Raw genomic sequence first — 25,408 nt, forward strand, 5'->3', positions numbered from 1 at the left:
GTTATCAGATGGCAAGTTCAGAGGGGATGGATGAGGTGTAGTGTCTTACCTCCATTGTATGAATACCGGCTTGCAACAAGAAAAAAAAATAAGTTTTCAACTTAGTAAATGTCAGCAATGACCCTATGAAATTACTTTCCCAAACGAAAATCAGGAGAGACGGAAAGTCAGCTAATAGACATGTATGTAAACAGGAATCCTGTTTCTGGATTGGGGAATGTATGCACTAAAGAGATAACAGATCTTTACGGACAAAGAGTGTCCTGTCCAGGAAAGCAGATTGTTGTGGTTGTTTTTAAATGTTTTGGCAAGCTGGAAAAGGAAATATTATTTTAAAAGGAAGGGATATTTTCAAGTTATGTTATAGATTCATAGATTCTAGGACTCGAAGGGACCTCGAGAGGTCATCGAGTCCAGTCCCCTGCCCACATGGCAGGACCAAATACTGTCTAGACCATCCCTGATAGACATTTATCTAACCTACTCTTAAATATCTCCAGAGATGGAGATTCCACAACCTCCCTAAGCAATTTATTCCAATGTTTAACCACCCTGACAGTTAGGAACTTTTTCCTAATGTCCAACCTAGACCTCCCTTGCTGCAGTTTAAGCACATTGCTTCTTGTTCTATCCTTAGAGGCTAAGGTGAACAAGTTTTCTCCCTCCTCCTTATGACACCCTTTTAAATACCTGAAAACTGCTATCATGTCCCCTCTCAGTCTTCTCTTTTCCAAACTAAACAAACCCAATTCTTTCAGCCTTCCTTCATAGGTCATGTTCTCAAGACCTTTAATTATTCTTGTTGCTCTTCTCTGGACCCTTTCCAATTTCTCCACATCTTTTTAAAAATGCGGTGCCCAGAACTGGACACAATACTCCAGCTGAGGCCTAACCAGAGCAGAGTAGAGCGGAAGAATGACTTCTCGTGTCTTGCTCACAACACACCTGTTAATACATCCCAGAATCATGTTTGCTTTTTTTGCAACAGCATCACACTGTTGACTCATATTTAGCTTGTGGTCCACTATAACCCCTAGATCCCTTTCTGCTGTACTCCCTCCTAGACAGTCTCTTCCCATTCTGTATGTGTGAAACTGATTTTTTCTTCCTAAGTGGAGCACTTTGCATTTGTCTTTGTTAAACTTCATCTTGTCTAACTCAGACCATTTCTCCAATTTGTCCAGATCAATTTGAATTATGACCCTGTCCTCCAAAGCAGTTGCAATCCCTCCCAGTTTGGTAACATCCGCAAACTTAATAAGCGTACTTTCTATGCCAATATCTAAGTCGTTGATGAAGATATTGAACAGAGCCGGTCCCAAAACAGACCCCTGCGGTACCCCACTCGTTATGCCTTTCCAGCAGGATTGGGAGCCATTAATAACAACTCTCTGAGTACGGTTATCCAGCCAGTTATGCATGCACCTTATAGTAGCCCCATCTAAATTGTATTTGCCTAGTTTATCGATAAGAATATCATGTGAGACCGTGTCAAATGCCTTACTAAAGTCTAGGTATACCACATCCACAGCTTCTCCCTTATCCACAAGGCTCGTTATCCTATCAAAGAAAGCTATCAGATTGGTTTGACACAATTTGTTCTTTACAAATCCACGCTGGCTGTTCCCTATCACCTTACCACCTTCCAAGTGTTTGCAGATGATTTCTTTAATTACTTGCTCCATTATCTTCCCTGGCACAGAAGTTAAACTAACTGGTCTGCAGTTTCCTGGGTTGTTTTTATTTCCCTTTTTATAGATGGGCACTATATTTGCCCTTTTCTAGTCTTCTGGAATCTCTCCCGTCTACCATGATTTTCCAAAGATAATAGCTAGAGGCTCAGATACCTCCTCTATTAGCTCCTTGAGTATTCTAGGATGCATTTCATCAGGCCCTGGTGACTTGCAGGCATCTAACTTTTCTAAGTGATTTTTAACTTGTTCTTTTTTTATTTTATCTGCTAAACCTACCCCCTTCCCATTAGCATTCACTATGTTAGGCATTCCTTCAGACTTCTCGGTGAAGACCGAAACAAAGAAGTCATTAAGCACCTCTGCCATTTCCAAGTTTCCTATTACTGTTTCTCCCTCTTCACTAAGCAGTGGGCCTACCCTGTCTTTGGTCTTCTCTTGCTTCTACATTTATACTTAAATGTAATCATCTTAGAAAAGCCAAGGATGATCTCAATAATTTGGTTTGGCTGAGCAGAGAGAGAGATCAGAAACAGAATGAACTAGATGATCAGTATTATTTCTGAGCACACCAATGTGCTTGAAAATATTGTTAACTTTAGATGAGGGATAATGAAAATTCCTATATTTACAGAGGGATTCAGCATCACGAACTCCCACTAACCCCTGTTAAATCTCTGCACACTGCTTTGAAAATGTAATGGAAAGTCCACTATCTATCCATTATCTATCCACTGGTTCCTTTGAAGGATGAATTTACGAAAATCCTAAAATTAAAATATCAGAAATATCATCTCCAGAAATACAAAAACTATGAGTTGTGGAGCTTCAAAAAATGGCATCACAGAACCAAACAGTCTTTGCATCCCATAACTAATGTCTCATATGGGGAACAATCATATTATGGTTCATAGTACTTATGGGAAATGCACCCGTCACCGTGAAATACCCAGCTTAGTTCAGGAGTATCCCAACATTACCTCCATCCTTGAAAGGAGTCAACATTTTCTGACTGTTTGGACCAGATAGTTGGTAGATGAATTCTTTGCAATTGCAGGAAGAGGCCTTCTTCCCTCCCAAACCTATTTTTTTAGGCTAGCCTCTGTCCCATGGTATAGTGCAGCAGGTAAGCACCCTGGCGGGCCGGGGCAGTTTATTTACCTGCTGACACGGCAGGTTCGGCCGAACGTGGCCCCCAATGGGAGCGGCAGAATGCCGTGGCCAGCACATCCCTCGCCCGCGCCGCTTCTCACCGCCCCCATTGGCCCGGGACGGCGAACCGCGGCAAGTGGGGGCCGTGATCCGCCGAACCTGCCGCGTCAGCAGGTAAATAAACTGGCCCGACAAGCCGCGTGCCAAACGTTGCCGACCCCTGGTATAGTGTCTGTTGGACAATCCCAGCGCTACTCAGTAGCCCTCACCAATAGATGCTCTCCTAACAAACAGGGGATGCCATTGGCTAGAAGGTGGCAGGACATCTGCACAGTGTAACCCAGCCTGAGGGACCCCGCTGTACACCCAGGCTGATGTCCCTTTTAATTAAGTTAGTTTTTAGGCTAATTGTGTCAGATAGTTTGCTGGTCAAATGAGAAACCATACACATTTCTACAAAGGCCACAAACAATTTGGCCTTTAGATATGTCCTATTTACCTAGAGGGGAAGAGCCTGCAAAATACTCTTGGATCCTATGCGGCAAACTGAGTTGATAACACTGGAAATCGGTTTGGGGGAATAACATAAATTAATCTGATATTCAATTTGGAAGTGCCAACTGGACATAAAAAAGAGAAATCTCCCATTAGAAGTACCTGAAACCATAATTAATATAAGGTTTCCACTGCACTGAGCAGCTGACATACCTGCTAATATGGAGCAGTTGGTCATTGATTTAGGCTATTAGAACAACAGCTGGCCTACTTCAACCAACCAAAGCCCTGAAATATTTCACGAAAGTGTTATCTACAAACGACGATGGTTCCTGCCAAGTCTATAGAAACAAACTTCATCTCAAACCAAGTAATTTGCTACCTTTCACTCATCTAAATTCATAACCTAAAGGTTAATGGAGCACTCTGTCCCAGTCAAATCACCTTTATTCATGCATGGGTTGTGGGGTAATTGAGAAACAGGTGATGCACACATTCTGGTTTATGTTTTGATTTTCTCCTCCTCGCAAGGATTATAAAACCCGATGAAGAAACGAAAAGATCTCATTTTACTACATACAGCTTTCTCTCAGTTCTTCAATTCAAGAGCTGTCTTGCTACTTCAGAAGAAAAAAAAAAAAAAAAAAGAGAGACTATCCCTTTGAGGTTTTGACTCAACCCCAGAGCTGTTTTTCCAGTAACTAATTAATTCTTTCACATTGTTCACAATAATATGCTACCTCCTTTTTGAACACTTTTTTTTAGTTAAATTAAATATATATGCATAAAAATCAAAAAGTCTATATTAAAATTCGTTTCCCCCTAGGCCCTGTTAATAAGCTGATATGCACAATTGGGTAGGCAACTGTCTGGCCACCTGGCAATCACTAGTCATATTATCTTTTGTTTTGATCATGTGTGAAACCAGCTTAGAAGATGATACAATATTTTTGTGCACTTAAATATAGATCAGTCTCCAGATACAGGTGTACATACATACAAAACACAGATTATTTCTATTTTACTATATAGAGATACACAAACACACATACACACATACATTATCCTCATATACATTATCCACATATATACATTTGTTATACACCCCATGTCAAAAGAATATACTGTTCTTTCAAAGGCACACACATAGCAGTTAGGAACCTAATGCCCATTGAAAATCAATAGGAGTTAGGCAACACGTATGTAGACAATTTGGAAAAATATGGCATGGTCACTAGCGGGTAGGATGCTCTGTCCATATAGGCTACCAAATGTCCCATTATAGAACCTATATGGAGATAGCATCTTACCCTATATAGTGAACATGCATATTTTTCCATGTTTTTCACATATATATTCAGACTGTAATAAGTGAAACTAACGTTCGTAACAGTTTACATATAGAGTAAAAAAAAAAAGGCTGTCATACAAGTCTAAAGTGAACTAAACACCTGTTATTTGGCATTCAGATGTAATTTACATATATTTGTTCCACCATGGCCTGATTAGTTGATGAATTTCTTGATCATGTACAACTCTGCAGACAGTTTGCTATGCATGAAATTGTTGGCCCAAATTGTTCTCTCATTTGCACCGGTTCCATTTCACTGAAAACCTCCTACTATAACTTCAACTGTTAGTTCTGGAAATCACTGGGAAATGTTTTGTGGTAGCATGAAATCAATACAAGCTGCATCTCCATACATGGAATTAACTGCAATAACAGGGATGTTCGTCAGTGCTTTTCACTACCATAGGCAATGAGAATGTCACTTCAAACGTGAACGACACATGGAACCTTGCTGAAAGGGGCAGCTTTGCTGAACTGCAGACACTCCTTTAAGCATCTATGATTAATTGGTGAATAAATCTTCCACCATATAAGTAAACAAAGCTAAGAGTGCCAATGCAGATGGAAAGGAAAGTTTCAGTTAGAATGAAAAAGTGCCCAAATACGGACAGACAAAGCCCTGATCCTGAAGTATCCAAGCTCTGAAAACATGCAATCCATCATGCAAGAGACAGAAGAGGTCAGCCATTAATTAACATCCAAATTAAATCTTTTCAAGTAAGGGTCAAAACTGCTTTTGTTTTGACATTTAAATCACTAGCAATGTATTTCCTAGTTTAGCATGCAAGACACATCACCCAAAGCCTCTTTCTTAATTGCCTTCATTTTTCATGTGTACAATTAGATTTATTGTCCATTAAAAATACCTCAAAAAAGCCACGAATCATGTATGTGTAGTATAAACATGATTAATGTAACACAATTACATTCCACATATGATGGGGCTGGTTAGGAATCTCTCCGCATGATGGAGCATTGTCACTGGCAGTGACCTGCCAGCTCAGCTTGACTAAAACAGAGATTGCAGAAGGGAAGCATTTGAAGGCCACAAATGATCCAGCAATGTCGAAATACTGTACTGAAAGTAAGTCACTTATCACCTGATCAAGGAAAATGCAATCTTGCCTGTTTGACAGCAGAGCATTGTTTTAGGACCTTGCAACTCTCCTGATGTTATCTGAAGAACAGGTTCACAAATCTACAAAGAAAAATATCAAGCGATAGTATTGCCCAGTAAGGTGAGCATCTGTCCACTCAGTTCAAAGTAAGACTAGCATTCTAGTGTAGGTTATGGGCAAAGGCAAATAACAATTGTTCAGTATTATATCTTCCGTCAACTATTGTTATCCATGTAGTATATTTGTGCTTTTGAAGGACTCAACTGTGGCTGAACCTACATAGCCACAGAGCGGGAGCAGAGGGAGTAAGTTATAAGCTCTCACCGTTACGACTTCTGAAGAAACTCACCAACGAGAGCTCAAGGTATAGGTGAAACTCTCCCACTCAGGCTGTGCCCTTTAAAGTGATTTAGCAATTTACTTTCCCTTCAGTGCAACACTTTGAAGGAGAAACTTCCTGTAATTCAACTGGTCTCCTCATGGGCATGCCACATGGGACCACACCTTAGCCTGAAATACGCACAGCGATTCCTCAAACAGAAGTATGAACAATGTGTCAGATGGTGAATTTTTAAAAACACAGCCAATGTGGACTTAAGAATTGCATTATAATATTCTCTTCCCCACTAAAGTAATTAAATAAACCATATTTCCTGCGATCAGAAAAAAAAATGAAAATGTGGCTAAATCAAACTCTGACTCAAAAATTCACTCTGAGGCTGCCTATGGAAAGTTTTAATCTGAAATAGCTATTTTTGCCAAAGTTATGACTGTCTGAAAGGTATTTTTTCTATTATGCTACAGATGCTAAAATATGAGTCCCCTTGAATGCATGCTGAAGAGAAAGTTAGATGCAGTGTTTTGAATATGACAGCTTCTTAAAAAATGATCTTAAGAAAAAAAAAAGAAGGGAAAGAGGGGAATAGAATAAAGGGATATTTAGATATGAAGGAAGAGAGATTTAGGGTTTGATCAGATACAGTTCTATAGGAAGGCGTATTGAATAAAGAAAAAGGGGATTAGAAAAACAAAAAGGTGTCAGGAAGGGTGGAGGTGGCCATTAAGTGAAATATAATGATACAAATCAATTAAAAAAAAACACCAGTTCAGCTGGAGTACAAAGGATGAATGCTAAGAAACAACAATTGGATCTTAAGGAAATTAATGGAAAGGAGGTCATGGGTATGCAACAGAACATGTGTAGTAGTTATGGTCAATGAGCAAGAAGTTGAAAGCAAAACTGTTCAGGAAAAACAAGCTTGCTGCCTAATCCTAGGGGCAAATGGTAGTCTAGACACAAGTCCACCTGGTTTCTTCAGAAGAGGAAACAAACTGATTTCTTTAGTGAACCTTAAACAGCAGCTTGAAATGGAGATAGCCATTAATAGGGAGGTAGGAAGCAATATCATTTTAGTAGGACTCTAGCTTGTGTGATCCAAGAGGTTGCTACAGCTACACTAATTGGCCCGTTGTGTCCAATTTTTACTTCTAAAATCATGAGTTTAGTCCATCCACCTACCCAAAATCATGAGATTAAAAAAAAAAAAAAAAAAGCAGTTTGGTTTCTTTTCATGTATTTTTTGGGGGGTTTCTGAGCCTTAACAGTGAATTTGTTTTCCCACTTTTCTCCAACATGGAAGGCTATAAACATAATGTGTTTTTTTTTTTAATGGAAGCTGAGAATTGGATGCAATCTCATGACTCCAGGAACCTGGGGTTAAAGAAAATCACTAAATATCATGAGGCTCACAATAAAATTATGAGAACTGGTAGCACTAAACCTCCTTCCCAATCCCCCCTACTACGGAGAGGGGCGAGTGGATGGGTGCTATGCAACATGCTTCCAAAATCCTGCCTCCATTGAGGAATGGGAGGGAGAGTGGAGATCAGCTATTAAGTTATTGTCAGCCAGTGGCTTCTTAGGCTACATCTATGCTATAAACTAGGCATGTGATTCCCAGCTCGCATAGGCCTACTCACGCTAGCTCTTATCAAGCTAGCATGCTATAAACAGTAATAGCCAGGGTAACACGGACAGCGGCAAGCCGTGGCATGAACTACCTGTGCAGAGTACAAATGCTCCTGAACCCCATGGGTATGTACTCAGCACACCTAGCCTGTTCCACTGCTCTCTCCTGCTAGTGCTACACCAATAGTCAGAGCAAACTAACGCAATATGTCACACAATAGATTTTCACTCATAGGATCCAACGCATGTGGAACCCCTTTAAGGGCGAGAGAGGTTGGGAACAACTTCTTGAATGCTCTGAACTAGACCATGTTCTCTAATCTATTGTGATCACAAAATCCCAATTATTAACCATTTGCATTATAGAAGGATTACATCAAGGCTGAATTTGACCCTATAGATTTATATTCAAGTGGTCCTATACATTACAGCCACTGTCACATTTTCTGGGCATGCCATAACAAAAATGAACACTAAAAATATTAGTGTCTTTAACTGAACACTCACAAGTGACAAAAAAAATTAAAAAAATAATAATAATAAAAAAAAAGAGCTAGGATCTGCATTGATGGTAAAAGATTTCTAACTCGAGGCCTCGTTGAAGATTGAACAGAAGAGCTTTAAAGTGTACCCGGAAGTTGACCAAAGCCAGGCTTTGGTGAAACTCTGGAAGAAGCCCGTTCCCAAGGCAGAAGCCCCGATGATCCTATTGACTTCAGTGGGGCTAGGATTTTGTCCCTGCACTTTTCATGAATCCTGGTTGCAACTGAGGAACTACTACCAAGAGTAACCCTTCAGATCTTTTCTGCCACATTTCCAGCAAATCTCTGTCTTATTCCTTCCTTCCACATCTTCCTTCGAGTAGGGTATTTTCTAAACATTATTTTTGTTGAATTCATAATAAATTCTAAGACTAGAATGGATTCACCTAGATTAGCTGCAGCACGACCTTAGAGCTCCTTGCCTAGCTCTGTTGAGCTCTCTATTCCATGTTGCTTTTCATTTGTCCTTGGTTCATCTTTTATGTATTCTGTCCATAAATGTACTTTCCTTTGTCAATTTCCTAAAATAGTTCCCACGTAGGTTAAAAGCTGCAGCGGTTCTTTTATTGTATATTATTTTCTTTGGAGTCCTATGCTTCAGCTCAATGTATTTCTTCTCTGAAGGTATTTAAAAGTTTGCTGAATATGTGAAATAACTTTTTTATTGCCAGAACGCATGCAAATAAAAAAGAAATAAATGCCTCTAGCTTTGGTCTCTTTTTTTCCAATAAGTTTCATGTATAATGAATATAGCTGCATTTATGGCCAACTAGTAAATACATAAGAAACAACTATAACCCATATTTAATTACTGGAGGAAACATTGGCAATGGAATATACAGTATGTTCTTGTTGAAATTAAAAAGATCAAAAAAACAAATATGATTGTTTCCCTGCTCTTCAGTGGAGAATTAAAAGCTGCTCGGTTTATTGAAGACTACAAAAGCAATCACCGTTATAGACCTGCTTTGCATACTGGCTCTATTAATTTACATACTCATGGTAGGCCTCAAATTCAGATACAACTGTTAAATTATACTGCTGTTGAGTAATGGGTATAAAAATAATGCAACAGCATGCAAAGTGTATTTAAACAGGCACAATTAAAAATATTGATTCCACTGAAGACAAGACTGAAAAGACTATGCACAGATTTAATATTGTCACATCCAGGACACACTACTTATGAGTGATTGAGTTAGCTAGACTTGCACATTGACAATCTGTCTTTGTCGCATGTTATGTATTAGACTAATTTAGCATCTGATTATTAAAATAATTTAATTCCCAAGATTGTTTTGAGATATTTTCCCTCCTGCTCTTCCCCCTCTTAAAATTAATAATGTCTTAATTATTGTGTCAGTTTCACACCAGTGCAATTTGCTGGGTCACCACAATGTAGTCCAATCAACAATGTCTTAAACAGTTTGTCCTTTATACTGCTGAACAGACTGAGGACAAATCAGCGAGAGATTTGGACAGACGCGCTAAGGCATCAAAGTACTCAGATACAGCCAAAGAGAGAGACAATAAAGGTTATCTGCATTTTACTAAATTTTAACATGCGGACATTTTTATCCTTTGAGGCCATGAAACCCCCAATATTATGTTGTTTGACTGCTATGTCTGTTCAACAAATTGCTGGTCTTCTTTTAAAGAAAGCGAACACCTGAACTCTATGGAATCCAGAAGGTGCTCAGCACCTCTGAAAATCTGGCAACTCATTTTAGTGCATAATGGCAACATTTTCAAAAATGCCTAAGTAACTTAGGATGTTACGTTCCAGCTTTAACTCAGGCACCTAGAAGCCCAAATCACATTGAAAGTGAATAAAATGTATTGCCTAAGTCACTTGTGGAGATGGAATTTAGGAACCTAAGTCTCTCAAGTGCTTTAGAAAAGTTGACCCTAAATTTGGATCCAATCCAAAGCTCACTGAAGTCCATGGGAGTCTTTCCTTTGACTTCAGTTGGCCCCTGGTGACAAAATTATAGTACATGTTGTAGTAGGAAGAGAGCCTGAGATACAAGATAAGCCCTTGTATTAGAGGCCTGGTATAAGGCAGGACCTGCTCACAAAATCTGGCAAGAATAGGACTGATATTGTAGAAATACACATTGCTGAGAGGTGCTAAGTACAGAATACTCACACAAACACATCCCAATATCAAGTGATATCAGAACATCCTGATACCAAGGATGGTACAAAATATTCCCCAAGGATAACAGAAACACACTGATCCTTTCTAAAACATAAGGTCAGGATGACAGTATGTAACTTGTTTATATCAGGGTGTAAAGATGCATCTCAGAGTGAGTTATCTTTGGCCAGCCTAGGGGGCAGTGGAAAGTCCCACCACTGACCGAGCTGCATCCTTTGTCACGGGCATACATGTCTTAATATCCTCATTGAGTCTGTCAGGTGCTATTACCATGTTTTGTCGACAATAAACCTGGTCGGGTGCCTTCGTACCTTAACGGCTCTTGTGGTTATTGGGCGGTTTGCTCGAGGTCTGCTGTGCCAACTGTCTGCACAGAGCTGGGACAGCACACAGGGAGAACACACACACACACACACACACCCCCAAACATCTAACCACACATGTATCTGAGGTTTGATATAAACTGCAAAACAGAGCAAATACTTTCACTCACAATATAATCTTAAATAAGTAGGGGGTGGAGAGGGAAAAGGTATTCCTTAAATTCAATTTTATTGCTTTTTATTTTTGATCCAAACTCTGAATCTTACTTTCACATAAATGTTATTACCTATGAACTGTTAATTTCAGCTGTTAAACCAAATGTGATCAAATGAAAAGGCAACTAAATAACACGAATTATGGGGAAAATGCAGTTTTTTATCAATATTTAAAGCTCACATTAGGTACCATATTAGATTGACAGCCTTGAAGTCTCAAATCCTCAGAACAGGTCCCAATACAGAATGAACAATGGCAGTGCAAGCTTCACAACATTGCATCATTAATGTACCCTAGGGTTGAAAGAAGAGTTAAATCTCCATGGCCCATTCAATCTTTGGCCTGTCTGGGTAGAGTGTACGGTGCCAAGAATCAATGACAGCTCAGCTCTGGTGGTAGTTTTTGTGATGTGGACACCTGTCTGTTGGAAAAGGGACTGGACCACCAGATCAACTGCTTAGATCACAGAAGAGATGGTGATAACTTTTTGAAACTCAGGCCTGATCCAAAGCCTACTAAATTTTATGGAAAGCCTCTCATTGATGTCAATGGCCTTTGGGTCAGGCTCCCGGAATGGCTGCACACCAGGGAGGAAGAAGGAATTTATACTGAAATGCAAGTCAAGATCCTTGTCTACAGTCAAGTACTGATACAGCAGGAAAGGCAAAGAAATGCAGGAGGTGACTCATTCATAAAAATCAGAGGATGAGCCTAAGCTTCCATGTAAATATTCAAACCCCAACAGATAAATGTGCAGAATTTTGCCAACCCTAATTCATAGCAAAGTTCAAAATCTGTATAAATAAAGGATTTTAAGGGGAGGGGAGGAGCTATTGTAGTACCCAGGTGGAAGCTATGCCTGGAATCATGTTATAAGGAGGAAGAGCTCGCTGATAAATTCACAGTGTGATATGAAAACACACAGACCATGGTTAATACAGATTTTTGCAAAAATGACATATGAAAATTACACTTCTTACAGTTCAGAATTGGCTGGTCCTCTGTGAATTCAGATGGCTGTTCAATATGAAAAACCTTTTGCTGGAATCCGGGGATGCATTCTAAATCTTCTGCAAATACAAGCAACAGCACCTGAGGAAATAGAGGGAACGGACTTTTAATATCCACTTGCTCACCAATCTTCTTGGCTTTCGTGAATGGTAACAAGTTTGGACTCAATGTTCATTTAAAAAAAAAAGCCACCCACACATCCAGCACATCACAGCTTCCCTTTAAAACTTTCTAACCATTGCTTTGCGCGAGAAGTTTCAATCAGCATATACACAGGCAGATATCGAGAGTGCAAAAAAATAATATATGTAAAGATACAGCTACACTGCAGCTGGTGGGGTAATGCCCAGTTTGGTAAACAGACATGCACTAGCCCTGCTCAAGGTAGCATACTGAAAATAGCAGTGTGGCGGCATGGCCTAGCTGCCTGAATACAATACTGCCCAACCCCTGTGGTATATGCGTGGACAGTTACCCTGAGCCACCGTCCACATTGCCCCAGGCAAACATTGTGCAGATGTACCCAAGATTAATAATGCTCAATTCAGAAATGCACCTGATTAAAGTTAAGTGTGTTCTTAAGTCCTTCTGAAGTCATGGGACATAAGCATGTATAAATAGGGCTGGAGTATGCTTACGTTATTTGCTGACTCAAGGCCTATAAGCTTAGGTTAGTTTAGTAAATCTCTGAGCTAGTGAAGAAGTCTTTTGTTCAAGGGCAAAGTTTCATGTCACAAAAGTTTCCTTTGTATAAACTCTGGCAGCAGATGGAAAATGTCAATTCCCCACCCCCACAAAGCTATAATTTGTCCGGTTTCCCCATAATCAAAAAGTTGTTTACCCCAGTGGAAGATTGAAAATGGAATGTGTACATCGTTCTGTAGTTGGATCTGAAGGTTAAAGTTAAATACAGCTTGTGTCACTGTTAGTATCTGATCACCAAAGCCCACTGTCACCACAGGAACATCTGGGCAAGAGAGGGAGGTTAAAAGCAAAATAAAATTGGTTGGGAATAGGTACAATGCCAATCTCTGTTTCGGAAGACTTGTGTTCTGTCACTGAATAGAGACAACAAGTTGAAAGACTATTTTCTTTGGTGGACTTTAAATGGCGGAGGAGCAGGTAGGAAAGTCACAGAAAGAGTGGAGAAGAAAAAAAGGCACAGAAAGTTTAAGGGTTAAATGAAGCACAAAAAAAGATCCAAGGTAGCAGGGAGGACAAATTTACTTTTCTATACCCAAATATAAGCACCCAAATTTTCAAATGCATTTCCTTGTTTTGGGGCCTCATTTTGGGGGTTTCCTCTGGTCCTGATTTTCAGAGATGCAGATCACTTACAACTCTCATTAGTTTAAACCGACGCCTAAAATGTCTCCAGTTGGACACCCAAAGGAAGACCAGAGTAACCAAAGAGAAAATGATACGTTTGACTTCCATTAGTACAAAAAGGTAATGTTGACATGCAATCCCCACATGAAAGGGCCCTTATACTCAGTAACTACCTACAATGCTTGACCTGCCAATGAGAGACGAGCTCATCGTTTTCAGTGATGTAACACTATTCCAGCAAATAAACATCCTCCCTATAGACTAAGAACAGGGTCCTCCAGCATAGCGCTTTCAGTGCTACCTTTGTTAGATAAACCTCTTTGCCATGTTTCTCTGTTCAGAGGACAAGTGATTATTATGATCATTCTTAGGCTAGCATGCTCCCTGCGTAGCCATCCCTTGTTTGCTCTCGTCTAAGAATCAAAATGCTACCCAGGTTTTCTTTCCATACAGAAAATCCTGGTGCACTAGAGTGTCATTGTTTGCTTTATATTACTCAGTCTTTCAAAGCACAGGGAGGACAGTATCCCACCTGCTCTTATATCAGTTGCTCTTATTGAAACTAATTCTCGGGCAGTCTATTTCACATAAACACTTGCTGTAAAAGGCCAGCTAGACATGAACAGACACTGTGTGCAATAGGCAGAATGTTTCGTGACAATCCAATTGGCAGAGTGCAAATGTGGCAGATGGGCACATTTCTCATCCTTAATGACATGCACCGCATTTGCCCCTTTGTTCAAGTAAGAAACCAAGAGAAAGAAAGAGAGCACAAGCAAGCAGAGTCTAAGCCACTTTGCAAGATTGTCGCTTCACCAATTTACACAGCTAAGAAATTGACCCACAGTACCTCACTCTGCCCTCCAATGTCCTTCTGTACCAAGAACTCCCACAGCAAAGTCCAGATTTTCTAAGCCTACACTCAAAATTGCAAATTAGTTATTTAATGCACAGAAGTGGCCAGATATGCATGTAACCAGCCATTTGTATGTGTAGCTACTCCATCTGGATGCAAATCCACAGTGATAGTGCATGAAAATGAAGCATGTAACCCATGCCAGCTTGATGCAGATAAAGTGTCACATGTAGTGGCACCTAGATCAACTAGCGATTGATAAACCTGCTACAGCCATGACTAATAGAAATATGTCTTTTAGCTCATGTAGAGACTTGTGCATTAAGCTTCAGAGGTCTCAGGTTTGATCCTGCCTGACGATCAGGGTCTGTTGGCATTATATATTTGCATATGCCTTTTCTGCACAGAGCTGCAACAGTGTATTTTTAAAGATTAGGCCCAGTTGACACATGATTCCAACGAATGAACTTGCACACAGCATAAATTAGTGCAGAATAAAATGTGCCATTCCTTCCTGTACTCCCGTGCCAAGACACAAACAGTGAACTACACAGGTTTCAGAGTAACAGCCGTGTTAGTCTGTATCCGCAAAAAGAAGAACAGGAGTACTTGTGGCACCTTAGGGTATGTCTACACTACGAAATTAGTTCGAATTTATAGAAGCCGGTTTTATTGAAATCGGTTGTATACAGCCGATTGTGTGTGTCCACACAATACAATGCTCTAGGTGCTCTAGTCGGCGGACCGCGTCCACAGTACGAGGCTAGTGTCGACTTCCGGAGCATTGCACTATGGGTAGCTATCCCAGAGCTATCCCACAGTTCCCGCAGTCTCTGCCGCCCTTGGAATTCTGGGTTGAGATCCCAATGCCCGGATGATGCAAAACAGTGTCGCGGGCGGTTCTGGATACGTGTCGTCAGGCCCCTCCCCCCTCGTCACAGCAACGGCAGACAATAGATTCGCGCCTTTTTACCTGGGTTACCTGTGCAGACAACATACCATGGCAAGCATGGAGCCCGCTCAGCTCAGCTGAGCTCACCGTCACCATATGTCCTCTGGGTGCCGGCAGACGTGGGACTGCATTGCTACACAGCAGCAGCTGCTAACTGCCTTTTGGCGGTAGACGGTGTAGCATGAGTGATAGCCGTGGGGCTGGCAGCCGTAGGGCTGCATTGCACCAGCCCCTTGCAGGCAATGGTATATTATGACTGGTACCCATCGTCGTCGTACTGGTATGGCTGTCAATCATGGCCACCTGGGCAGACATGCTACTGTTTCGATGATGACGGTTACCAGTCATAATATACTATTTTCTGCCAATTGCCCAATATTGTCCGCTAAGCACCCAGAAGAGGCCGAGGGCGATGCTGGGTGCTGGCGGACGTGGGGCTGGCAGACGTGGGGCTGCATTGCTACACAGCAGCAGCCCCTTGCCTTTTGGCAGATGATGGTATTTTATGATTGGTATCCGTCATCATCGTACTGGAGAGGCTATCACTCATGCTGCACCGTCGGCTGCCACCTTAAGATGTAAAAAATAGATTTGTTCTGTGTTCATTTGCTTCCCCTTCCTCCGTGAAATCAATGGCCTGCTAAGCCCAGGGTTTCCAGTTTAATCTTTGGGGGGACCATTCTGTGTGACAGTTGTTTGTGTTTCTCCCTGTTCCTGTACCTGTACGCCATGTCGTCACTCGGCCCTCCCTCCCTCCCGCCCTCCTTCTCCTGGTCCATCAGATACTACTTTCGCGCCTTTTTTCTGACCAGGCGCCATAGCTAGCACTGGGATCATGGAGCCCGCTCAGATCACCGCGGCAATTATGAGCACTATGAACACCACGCGCATTGTCCTGGAGTATATGCAGAGCCAGAACATGCCAAGGCGAAACCCGGACCAGGCGAGGAGGCGATTGCAGCACGGCGACGAGAGTGATGAGGAAATTGACATGGCCATAGACCTCTCACAAGGCACAGGCCCCAGCAATGTGGAAATCATGGTGTCACTGGGGCAGGTTGATACCGTGGAACGCCGATTCTGGGCCCGGGAAACAAGCACAGACTGGTGGGACCGCATCGTGCTGCAGGTCTGGGACGATTCCCAGTGGCTGCGAAACTTTCGCATGCGTAAGGGCACTTTCATGGAACTTTGTGACTTGCTTTCCCCTGCCCTGAAACGCCAGGATACCAAGATGAGAGCAGCCCTCACAGTTGAGAAGCGCGTGGCGATAGCCCTGTGGAAGCTTGCAACGCCAGACAGCTACCGGTCAGTCGGGAATCAATTTGGAGTGGGCAAATCTACGGTGGGGGCTGCTGTGATCCAATTTGCCAGGGCAATGAAAGACCTGGTGATAGCAAGGGTAGTGACTCTGGGCAACGTGCAGTCAATAGTGGATGGTTTTGCTGAAATGGGATTCCCAAACTGTGGCGGGGCCATAGACGGAACCCATATCCCTATCTTGTCACCGGAGCACCAAGCCACCGACTACGTAAACCGCAAGGGGTACTTTTCAATGGTGCTGCAAGCCCTGGTGGATCACAAGGGACGTTTCACCAACATCAACGTGGGATGGCCGGGAAAGGTACATGATGCTCGCGTCTTCAGGAACTCTGCTCTGTTTCGAAAGCTGGAGGAAGGGACTTTCTTCCCGGACCAGAAAGTGACCATTGGGGATGTTGAAATGCCTATCGTGATCCTTGGGGACCCAGCCTACCCCTTAATGCCATGGCTCATGAAGCCGTACACAGGCAGCCTGGACAGGAGTCAGGACCTGTTCAACTACAGGCTGAGCAAGTGCCGAATGGTGGTGGAATGTGCATTTGGATGTTTAAAAGCGCGCTGGCGCAGCTTACTGACTCGCTCAGACCTCAGCGAAAAGAATATCCCCATTGTTATTGCTGCTTGCTGTGCGCTCCACAATATCTGTGAGAGTAAGGGGGAGACCTTTATGGCGGGGTGGGAGGTTGAGGCAACTCGCCTGGCCGCTGATTACGCGCAGCCAGACACCAGGGCGGTTAGAGGAGCACAGCAGGGCGCAGTGCGCATCAGAGAAGCTTTGAAAACGAGTTTTGTGACTGGCCAGGCTACTGTGTGAAACTTCTGTTTGTTTCTCCTTGATGAACCCTCCAACCCCCCCCCCCGACCCGGTTCACTCTACTTCCCTGTAAACCAACCACCCCACCCCACCCTCCCCTCCCCTCCCGCTTGCAGAGGCAATAAAGTCATTGTTTTTTCACATTCATGCATTCTTTATTAGTTCCTTACAGAGGTAGGGGGATAATTGCCAAGGTAGCTGGGATGGGTGGGGGAGGAGGGATGGAAAAGGACACACTGCATTTTAAAACTTTAACTCTTATTGAAGCCCAGCCTTCTGATGCTTGGGCGATCATCTGGGGTGGAGTGACTGGGTGGCCGGAGGCCCCCCCACCGTGTTCTTGGGCGTCTGGGTGAGGAAGCTATGGAACTTGGGGAGGAGGGCTGTTGGTTACACAGGGGCTGTAGCGGCGGTCTCTGCTCCTGCTGCCTTTCCTGCAGCTCAACCATACGCTCGAGCATATCACTTTGATGCTCCAGCAGACGGAGCATTGCCTCTTGCCGTCTGTCTGCAAGCTGACGCCACCTATCATCTTCAGCCCGCCACCTCTCCTCTCGTTCATGTTGGGCTTTTCTCATCTCCGACATTGACTGCCTCCACACATTCTGCTGTGCTCTATCAGCCTGGGCGGACATCTGCAGCTCCGTGAACATCTCGTCCCTCGTCTTACGTTTTCTCTTTCTAATGTTCACGAGCCTCTGCGAAGGAGAAACATTTGCAGCTGGTGGAGGAGAAGGGAGAGGTGGTTAAAAAAGACACATTTTAGGGAACAATGGGTACACTCTTTCATTACAAGGTCGCATATTTCGGCTTGCAGGCAGCCATCGTAGGCCACAGTGTTTTGGCTTTTTTAACCTTCTTAACATGTGGGAAAGGTTGCAAACAGCAGCGCATTTCCCATATCAAGGATGAATTGGGTTGTCCATTTAAAATGGGGTTTCAATGTGAAAGGAGGGGGCTGCGGTTTCCCGGTTAACATGCGGCACAAACACAAGTAAACCACCCCCCCCACACACACACGATTCTCTGGGATGATCACTTCACCCCTCCCCCCCACTGCGTGGTTAACAGCGGGGAACATTTCTGGTCAGAATAGCAGGAACGGGCGCCTCTGAATGTCCCCCTTAATAAAATCACCCCATTTCAACCAGGAGAGCTTTCTGGAGATGTCCCTGGAGGATTTCCGCTCCATCCCCATACACGTTAACAGACTTGCTTGCTTTTTTTTTGTAATGTTTACAAATATTTACAAAGTTACACTCACCAGAGGTCTCCTGTGTGCCCTGAGGGTCTTGGGTGAGTTCGGGGGTTACTGGTTCCAGGTCCAGGGTCACAAACATATCCTGGCTGTTGGGGAAACCGGTTTCTCCGCTTCCTTGCTGCTGTGAGCTACCTACAGTACCTCCATCGTCATCTTCCTCGTTCCCCGAACCGTCTTCCCTGTGTGTTTCTCCAGTGAGAGAGTCATAGCACACGGTTGGGGTAGTGGTGGCTGCACCCCCTAGGATCGCATGCAGCTCCGCGTAGTAGCGGCAAGTTTGCGGCTCTGCCCCGGACCTTCCGTTTGCTTCTCTGGCTTTGTGGTAGGCTTGCCGTAGCTCCTTAATTTTCACGCGGCACTGCTGTGTGTCCCTGTTATGGCCTCGGTCCTTCATGGCCTTGGAGATCTTTTCTAATACTTTTCCATTTCTTTTACTGCTACGGAGTTCAGCTATCACTGCTTCATCTCCCCATATGGCGAGCAGATCTCGTACCTCCCGTTCGGTCCATGCTGGAGCTCTTTTGCGATCCTGGGAGGACTCCATCACGGTTACCTGTGCTGATGAGCTCTGCGTGGTCACCTGTGCTCTCCACGCTGGGCAAACAGGAAATGAAATTCAAACCTTCGCGGGTCTTTTCCTGTCTACCTGGTCAGTGCATCTGAGTTGAGAGCGCTGTCCAGAGCGGTCACAATGAAGCACTGTGGGATAGCTCCCGGAGGCCAATAACATCGAATTCCGTCCACACTACCCCAATTCCGACCCGCAAAGGCCGGTTTTATCGCTAATCCCCTCGTCGGAGGTGGTGTAAAGAAACCGGTTTAAAGGGCCCTTTAAGTCGAAAGAAAGGACCTCGTTGTGTGGACGTGTCCAGGCTTAATTCGGTTTAACGCTGCTAAAGCCGACCTAAACCCGTAGTGTAGACCAGGCCTTAGAGACTAACAAATTTATTAGTTAAAAGACAACTCCCACCTGTTTATGCTCTCTGTATGTGTGTATATATATCTCCTCAATATATGTTCCATTCTATATGCATCCGAAGAAGTGGGCTGTAGTCCACGAAAGCTTATGCTCTAATAAATTTGTTAGTCTCTAAGGTGCCACAAGTACTCCTGTTTTTCTTTTCGTGAACTACACAGTGTTGCAAAACCAGCCCAGTTTGGCAAATAGCCCATAAAGTACATACATTTCAACGATAAAGATAAAATTAATTACAAACATGACTTTGCTGCTAAAAAAAAAAAAATACATGGCGTTGGATATAAAAGAGGCAGTAAATTATAGCTTGATCGCCTAGCCTCTGGAATCTTGAATTCTAGTTTGTAGCCTTGGAAAACATAGATTAGGACTGGAAAACTGATTTGGATATCATCTAGGTCAGTAATTTCTGATAATGTGTGTTGGCTGTAAAATCAGGATGTTCTAAATATGCCATGAATTCACTTCTGAAAGTCTAGGATACAGGACTCGTGTAATGTCAACTTAGCAAACAGAATGTGACCTTTACTCTCTGAAATAATTATAAAATGCAGGCCTGGTCTTGCTGTGAAATGGAACATTTTATTCTAGCTGTGCAATTCCAAACACTTTCTTCTCTTCCAGACATTAGACAAGATGTCAAGTTTGTCATCACAAGGAAGGTTTTTATTAATTATCTTTTAGAAGCACAGTCCTTCTTGTAAATTTATTTTTTCACGCCAAGGAAATTTTTCTATTGAACTAAATGTCTATCTTCTTAAAATTTTGTCCGCTAAAGGTCTTCACTTTGAAAAGGCCTGGCAAAAAAATAAACCAAGTACAGATCTGTGTTGAAAGCAAAAGAGAATATTGTTTAAAGCAGAACATATTCTAAATTTCAGCAGCATATAGAATTCATAATTGTGTGTGCGCTAAAAAAAAAAAAAAAAAAAAAAGTTTCCTGGATCATTAACTATTTAAAGAAAGTAGAACTGGCATCTGAATGCTTACAGGTATCTTCTCCCAAAGAAAATACTTTATTTTGCGCATAGGAGATTTTTAAACATTGTGAAGGTACACAAATGCTGTTCATACTTACAAATTAAAGGGCATATATGCCCCTAATTCAGCAAACCCATCCTGTTTAGCAAAGCACTTAAGCTGATTGAGAATTTTTTGGCAATGTGTTTTTACCAAAATCATCAAAACTGAAAGTTTTTGCTGAAATACATCAGTTTCAATGAAACTTTCATTGCGAAAGTTTCTTAGGTCTAGGATGGAATTTCTGGTCAAAACAAGAGAGGCACCTACCCCCAAAATAGCCAACAGCACAGTTGTTAGGGCACTCACCTGGAATGAAAATTTCAAAACATGGTTTTGTCCCCATACTGAACTAATTAAATGTTAAGTATCAGAGGGGTAGCCGTGTTAGTCTGAATCTGTAAAAAGCAACAGAGGGTCCTGTGGCACCTTTGAGACTAACAGAAGTACTGGGAGCATAAGCTTTCGTGGGTAAGAACCTCACTTCTTCCATCTGAAGAAGTGAGGTTCTTACCCACGAAAGCTTATGCTCCCAGTACTTCTGTTAGTCTCAACGGTGCCACAGGACCCTCTGTTGCTAATTAAATGTTGAAATCTCAAGATTTATGAAATGGAATTCTTCCTTTTTAATCCTCCCTTATTAAGCACGAGCTAAAATGCTTTTGACTTTATCCAATGAGCTTCTTGTAATTTTCAAGAAGCAAAGAGATAAGAATGTTCTAAAGCTAAAAGTACACTGTTCTATAACTGAGAAGGGGTCAGTCTTCCGTCCTTTTACTGAGAAAAATAGTATCTGCAGCCTTCAATGATTGAACAATTCTGCACCAAGCACCATTTGCTCATAACCTAAATCAATTTGGAAGTGAACCGTTCCCTGCAAAGCAAACAGCAGGGTTCAATCACACAGCCCTAGAGATCCCATGGACTGACATACACAACCAAACCCTCTCACCTGGAGCAATTTACTTCTTAATAAAATGTGAAGACTGAAGAGGCAATTTTTAATATCCTGACAATTTGTCTATGCAAACTTACTACTGGTCTTTATAAGTAAATGTCACTGGTTCAGCTAGCTTCTATGTAAGCTTGGTCATAAGGTCAGTAGATAAAGCTGTGCTCCCAATGATGGTATTAGGCCTACTAAACATCTTAATAAAACAGCACACATTCTAGAGGTCATGGTTGATCTCAGTGCTTGCACTGAAAGCTGGTCACACAAGAACCATGGAATGGAAAGCAGAAGGGGATCTCACTTTTTTAATCAAGGCTGACCAGAGGATAACAATTCCATCTTGCAGCAGATTTTGAGGCTCTGAAATGAATGTCTATTCCACATTTGGACGGGGGCGGGGGGAACGACTTACCTTTCTAATGTTTTGGTGAACATGGTAGCTAGGGTCCTGCCTTGGGACTTTGGAGGCCCAGGTTTATGTCTATACTCTGTCAGATTCAGACTGAGTTAGGATGAAAAACTTCACTCTGGATCAGGGCCATCCCAGGCCATGGCTGTAACTGCTCGGTACAAAGTCTCTCAGACCCCAAAATCCTTCCCAGGGAAAGTGCTGTGGAAACTGATACATCCCCATGAAACAATAAAACAGCATTTTTCACCAAAATTGCATTTAAGCAAAACTGTTCTGACAGTTTTTTATACCTCTCCCGCAGCAGATATTCATGAGAAACCTGAACTGAAACCCTTTGTACGTGACCCCATCTCAGAACAGGGTTTCTCTGCCTCTCTGCAATTGATGGAAAGTTAGCCTCTAAAACAAGCTCCCAAATAGAACATAAAATGAGATTTTCAAACCATCAGATCTCTCTGCTTGTTGTACAGGAATTCCATTCAGCTCAGATCAGCCATATTCCAGATTTGGAAGTGATGTTCTCCACCAGTTCTACTGTAATCCTTCTCGAATATTTGTCAGCCTGATGTGTAATAGATCAAGTCCCTATTATAAAAACCATAGCCCTCAGAATGCCAATTACATCTCACATTGTTCTTATGGGTTGAAATTCATCCTTATGCAGAAGACTCAGACAAGGCATATCCAAACACGGTGTAAGTGAGGTATAGTCCGTGCATAGGCTAGGGTGAACTGTATCCAATATAAATACAAGAAATCTCAGATTATTAAGATTACAATATTCTAAAGTTGGAGGTCCAAATTCTATCACTGCTTCCATGCGAGCAATTGTAACACTAAGAAATCACCATTAAACCCTATAAAGTTACAGGAAAAATTAACATGGAAAAGAGAATCGGGCATAAGTGACAGTATTGCCAACCTCCAGAACTCAAAAATCAGGAGTTAGGCCCAAAGACATGTGATGTTTAGAAAATTATACAATTTTAGGTTTTATTTTCTTTTGCTGTTTGTTTTGTTTTAAGGTCTGAGGTTCACACAGCTTGTCTTTTTCAGCATTTCCTCTGGAATCTTGAGAGCTAGAAACCTGTTGTGTTTTGTTTTTAAAAAATTAAAGCTGAGGTTCTTGCATATATTCCCTCATAATACCATGACCCTCGGGGCTGTGGAGTGAGAAAAAACCTCCAAACTGTGAGAGTTGGTAACACTGAGTTAATCTCAAGATGAAAAATCAGGGAAGAATAGGTTGTTACAGAAATTGAAATCCTGGCTAAATAGCTACTCCAAATCTAAAGACTCCTTCCTTCCACGGGTGCTTCAAAAATAGGGCCTCAACATAAGAATGGCCATACTGGGTCAGACTAATGACCCATCCACCTCAGTATCCTGTCTTCTGACAGTGGCCAATGCCAGGTGCTTCAGGGGGAATGAACAGAACAGGTCATCAAGTGATCCATCCCCTGTTGTGCATTGCCAGCTTCTGGCAAACAGAGGCCCATTATTTCATTGTATAACCCTTGGTTCTTGTGTTATGAATAACACTTATTTACTTTCTCTACACCAATATTCACTTCTATCATGTTCCCCCCTTAGCTGCCTCTTTTCCAAGCTGAATAGTCACAGTTTTTTAATCTCTCCTCATATAGAAGCTGTTCCATACCCTTAATCATTTTTGTTGCCCTTCTCTGTACCTTTTCTATTTCAAATAGATCTTTTTTGAGATGAGTGACCAGAATGGCATGCAGTAGTCAAGGGGTGGGCAAACTATGGATTTATATAGTGACATTATGAATTTTTCTGTTTTATTACCTCTCCCTTTGCTGCAGAAATATTTAGTAAGAGGGTCGATTATTGGAGAAAAAAATGTAAGTATAATAGCAATAAGTAGCATCGCCTGACAGCATTCTACAGCAGGAGGGTGAATCCTGGCCCCACTGAAGTCAGTGGGAATTTTTCCATTGACGTCAGGATTTCACCCATAGCATTTTGGATCAGGGAAATAGTTACATTAAATTGTCACAGATGGTTACCATAACGGAATAAGGGAAATATTCTTATGAATTAAGAGCCTTATTCTGAATCAGACTGGACAATGGGATTTTCGACACTGACTTCAAGTAGCAGATCCTCAAACAACTGTTTCACCTACCCATATATAGGCTACTTGACAGACATTTTTGTGTGTCCCCTGAGTGTTTTTACAGCAACGGACACAGAAGGAAATGATCTAAAAGGTTGCAGCACCATCCTGAAATTGGTGTCATTAACAAAGGTATTATAATACTGTAAAACTATGCACGGATTTATACTTCATTATCACAGCACCACCAAACTCGCCTATGGAGGCTAAAAGAAATGCAATGCTGTTTTTCGTAATTCTATCCTATTGGTGGATTGTGTGTGGTATGTTTTTTTGTGGGTTTTTTTTAATATGGGAGGGGAGAAAGTGAGTGAGTGAGTCTGTGAGAAAGAAAAAAAATAGGAGTTAACCTCTTTTTTTAATCATGAGATGGTTCAGAAAAGCCTATTCACAACCTCTACAGCTCTACCTCTGAATCTGATAGTGAATTCAAGTCATTTTTGTAAGAAATGCTATTAAGATTTGGCAATAAGATTCTTCAAGGATGATAAATATCCTTTTAAAGGGCCTGCACATCCATTTACTGCATAGTTCTGTCCTAAAAATGAAAATCACACTTGGAGTACTGAAGGGTGGGTTATGAAAATGTAAATTAGAGTGACTTTATTGGCTCAAATGAATTCAGCTCTCTTGTCACAAAGAAGTATGACTGTGGTAGACGTCCATTAACTGGAATCAGAATATGACAAAGTCTTTAGGGGGACTATCTAACAAAGAGAACTTTCAAAAGGAAAGGCTCATAAAAGAAGGAGTGTTTATTATGAGAGTTGTATCACACATTGAATAAAACGTGTATCTTCCCCGATACGGGGAATCGTGTTCATTTGATTATTTAAGAAGTGATTTACTGGTAAGTATTTTTGAACAGGCAGGTGCTTTGCTTCTCAAGTTTAAGTAAATAAGGCTGTTAAACCAGCATCAGAACCAGACTTTTCACATGAACCCTATATCCATGCAAGTCCCAACAGGACCCTGGAGTCCATGCTAGTAGATCGCTTATAACAAGACTGGAATTTTAGGTCAAAATTTACAAAATTAGGGGCCTAAGCATAGGCTCGTAAATAAATAGACTGATCTTCAAAAGTGCTGGGCACCTAAAAGCTGCCACTGAAGTCAACTGATATTCAGCAGGCTGGTATAACTGAGGTCTTAGTTTGATACATAGGTATAGTTAAGAAACTCTGGCCATATTAATTAAATATCCTCAGAGGCTAGTAACAACGGGCAGGATTCTGGATACTCGTGATGAGTAGTACTTTTCTCCATAAGTAGTCCCATTAAAATAAATCAACTGCTACTAGTAATAATACCTAGCTCTTATATAGTGCTTTTCATCAGTACCT

At 41.9% G+C, this 25,408-nt stretch overlaps 1 protein-coding gene across 1 annotated transcript in view; it reads right to left on the bottom strand.

Annotated features, from left to right (window-relative positions):
• The window catches only part of CDH13 (cadherin 13), a 766,947-nt gene that overhangs the window by 616,221 nt on the left and 125,318 nt on the right, over nt 1-25,408 (bottom strand). The window contains exon 2 of the mRNA XM_034788956.1: nt 12,000-12,111. Coding sequence (XP_034644847.1) covers nt 12,000-12,111 — 112 coding nt within the window. The remainder of the gene's footprint in view (nt 1-11,999; nt 12,112-25,408) is intronic.

This window comes from Trachemys scripta, chromosome 13 (genome assembly GCF_013100865.1).
Source record: "Trachemys scripta elegans isolate TJP31775 chromosome 13, CAS_Tse_1.0, whole genome shotgun sequence".
Lineage (NCBI taxonomy): Eukaryota > Metazoa > Chordata > Testudines > Emydidae > Trachemys > Trachemys scripta.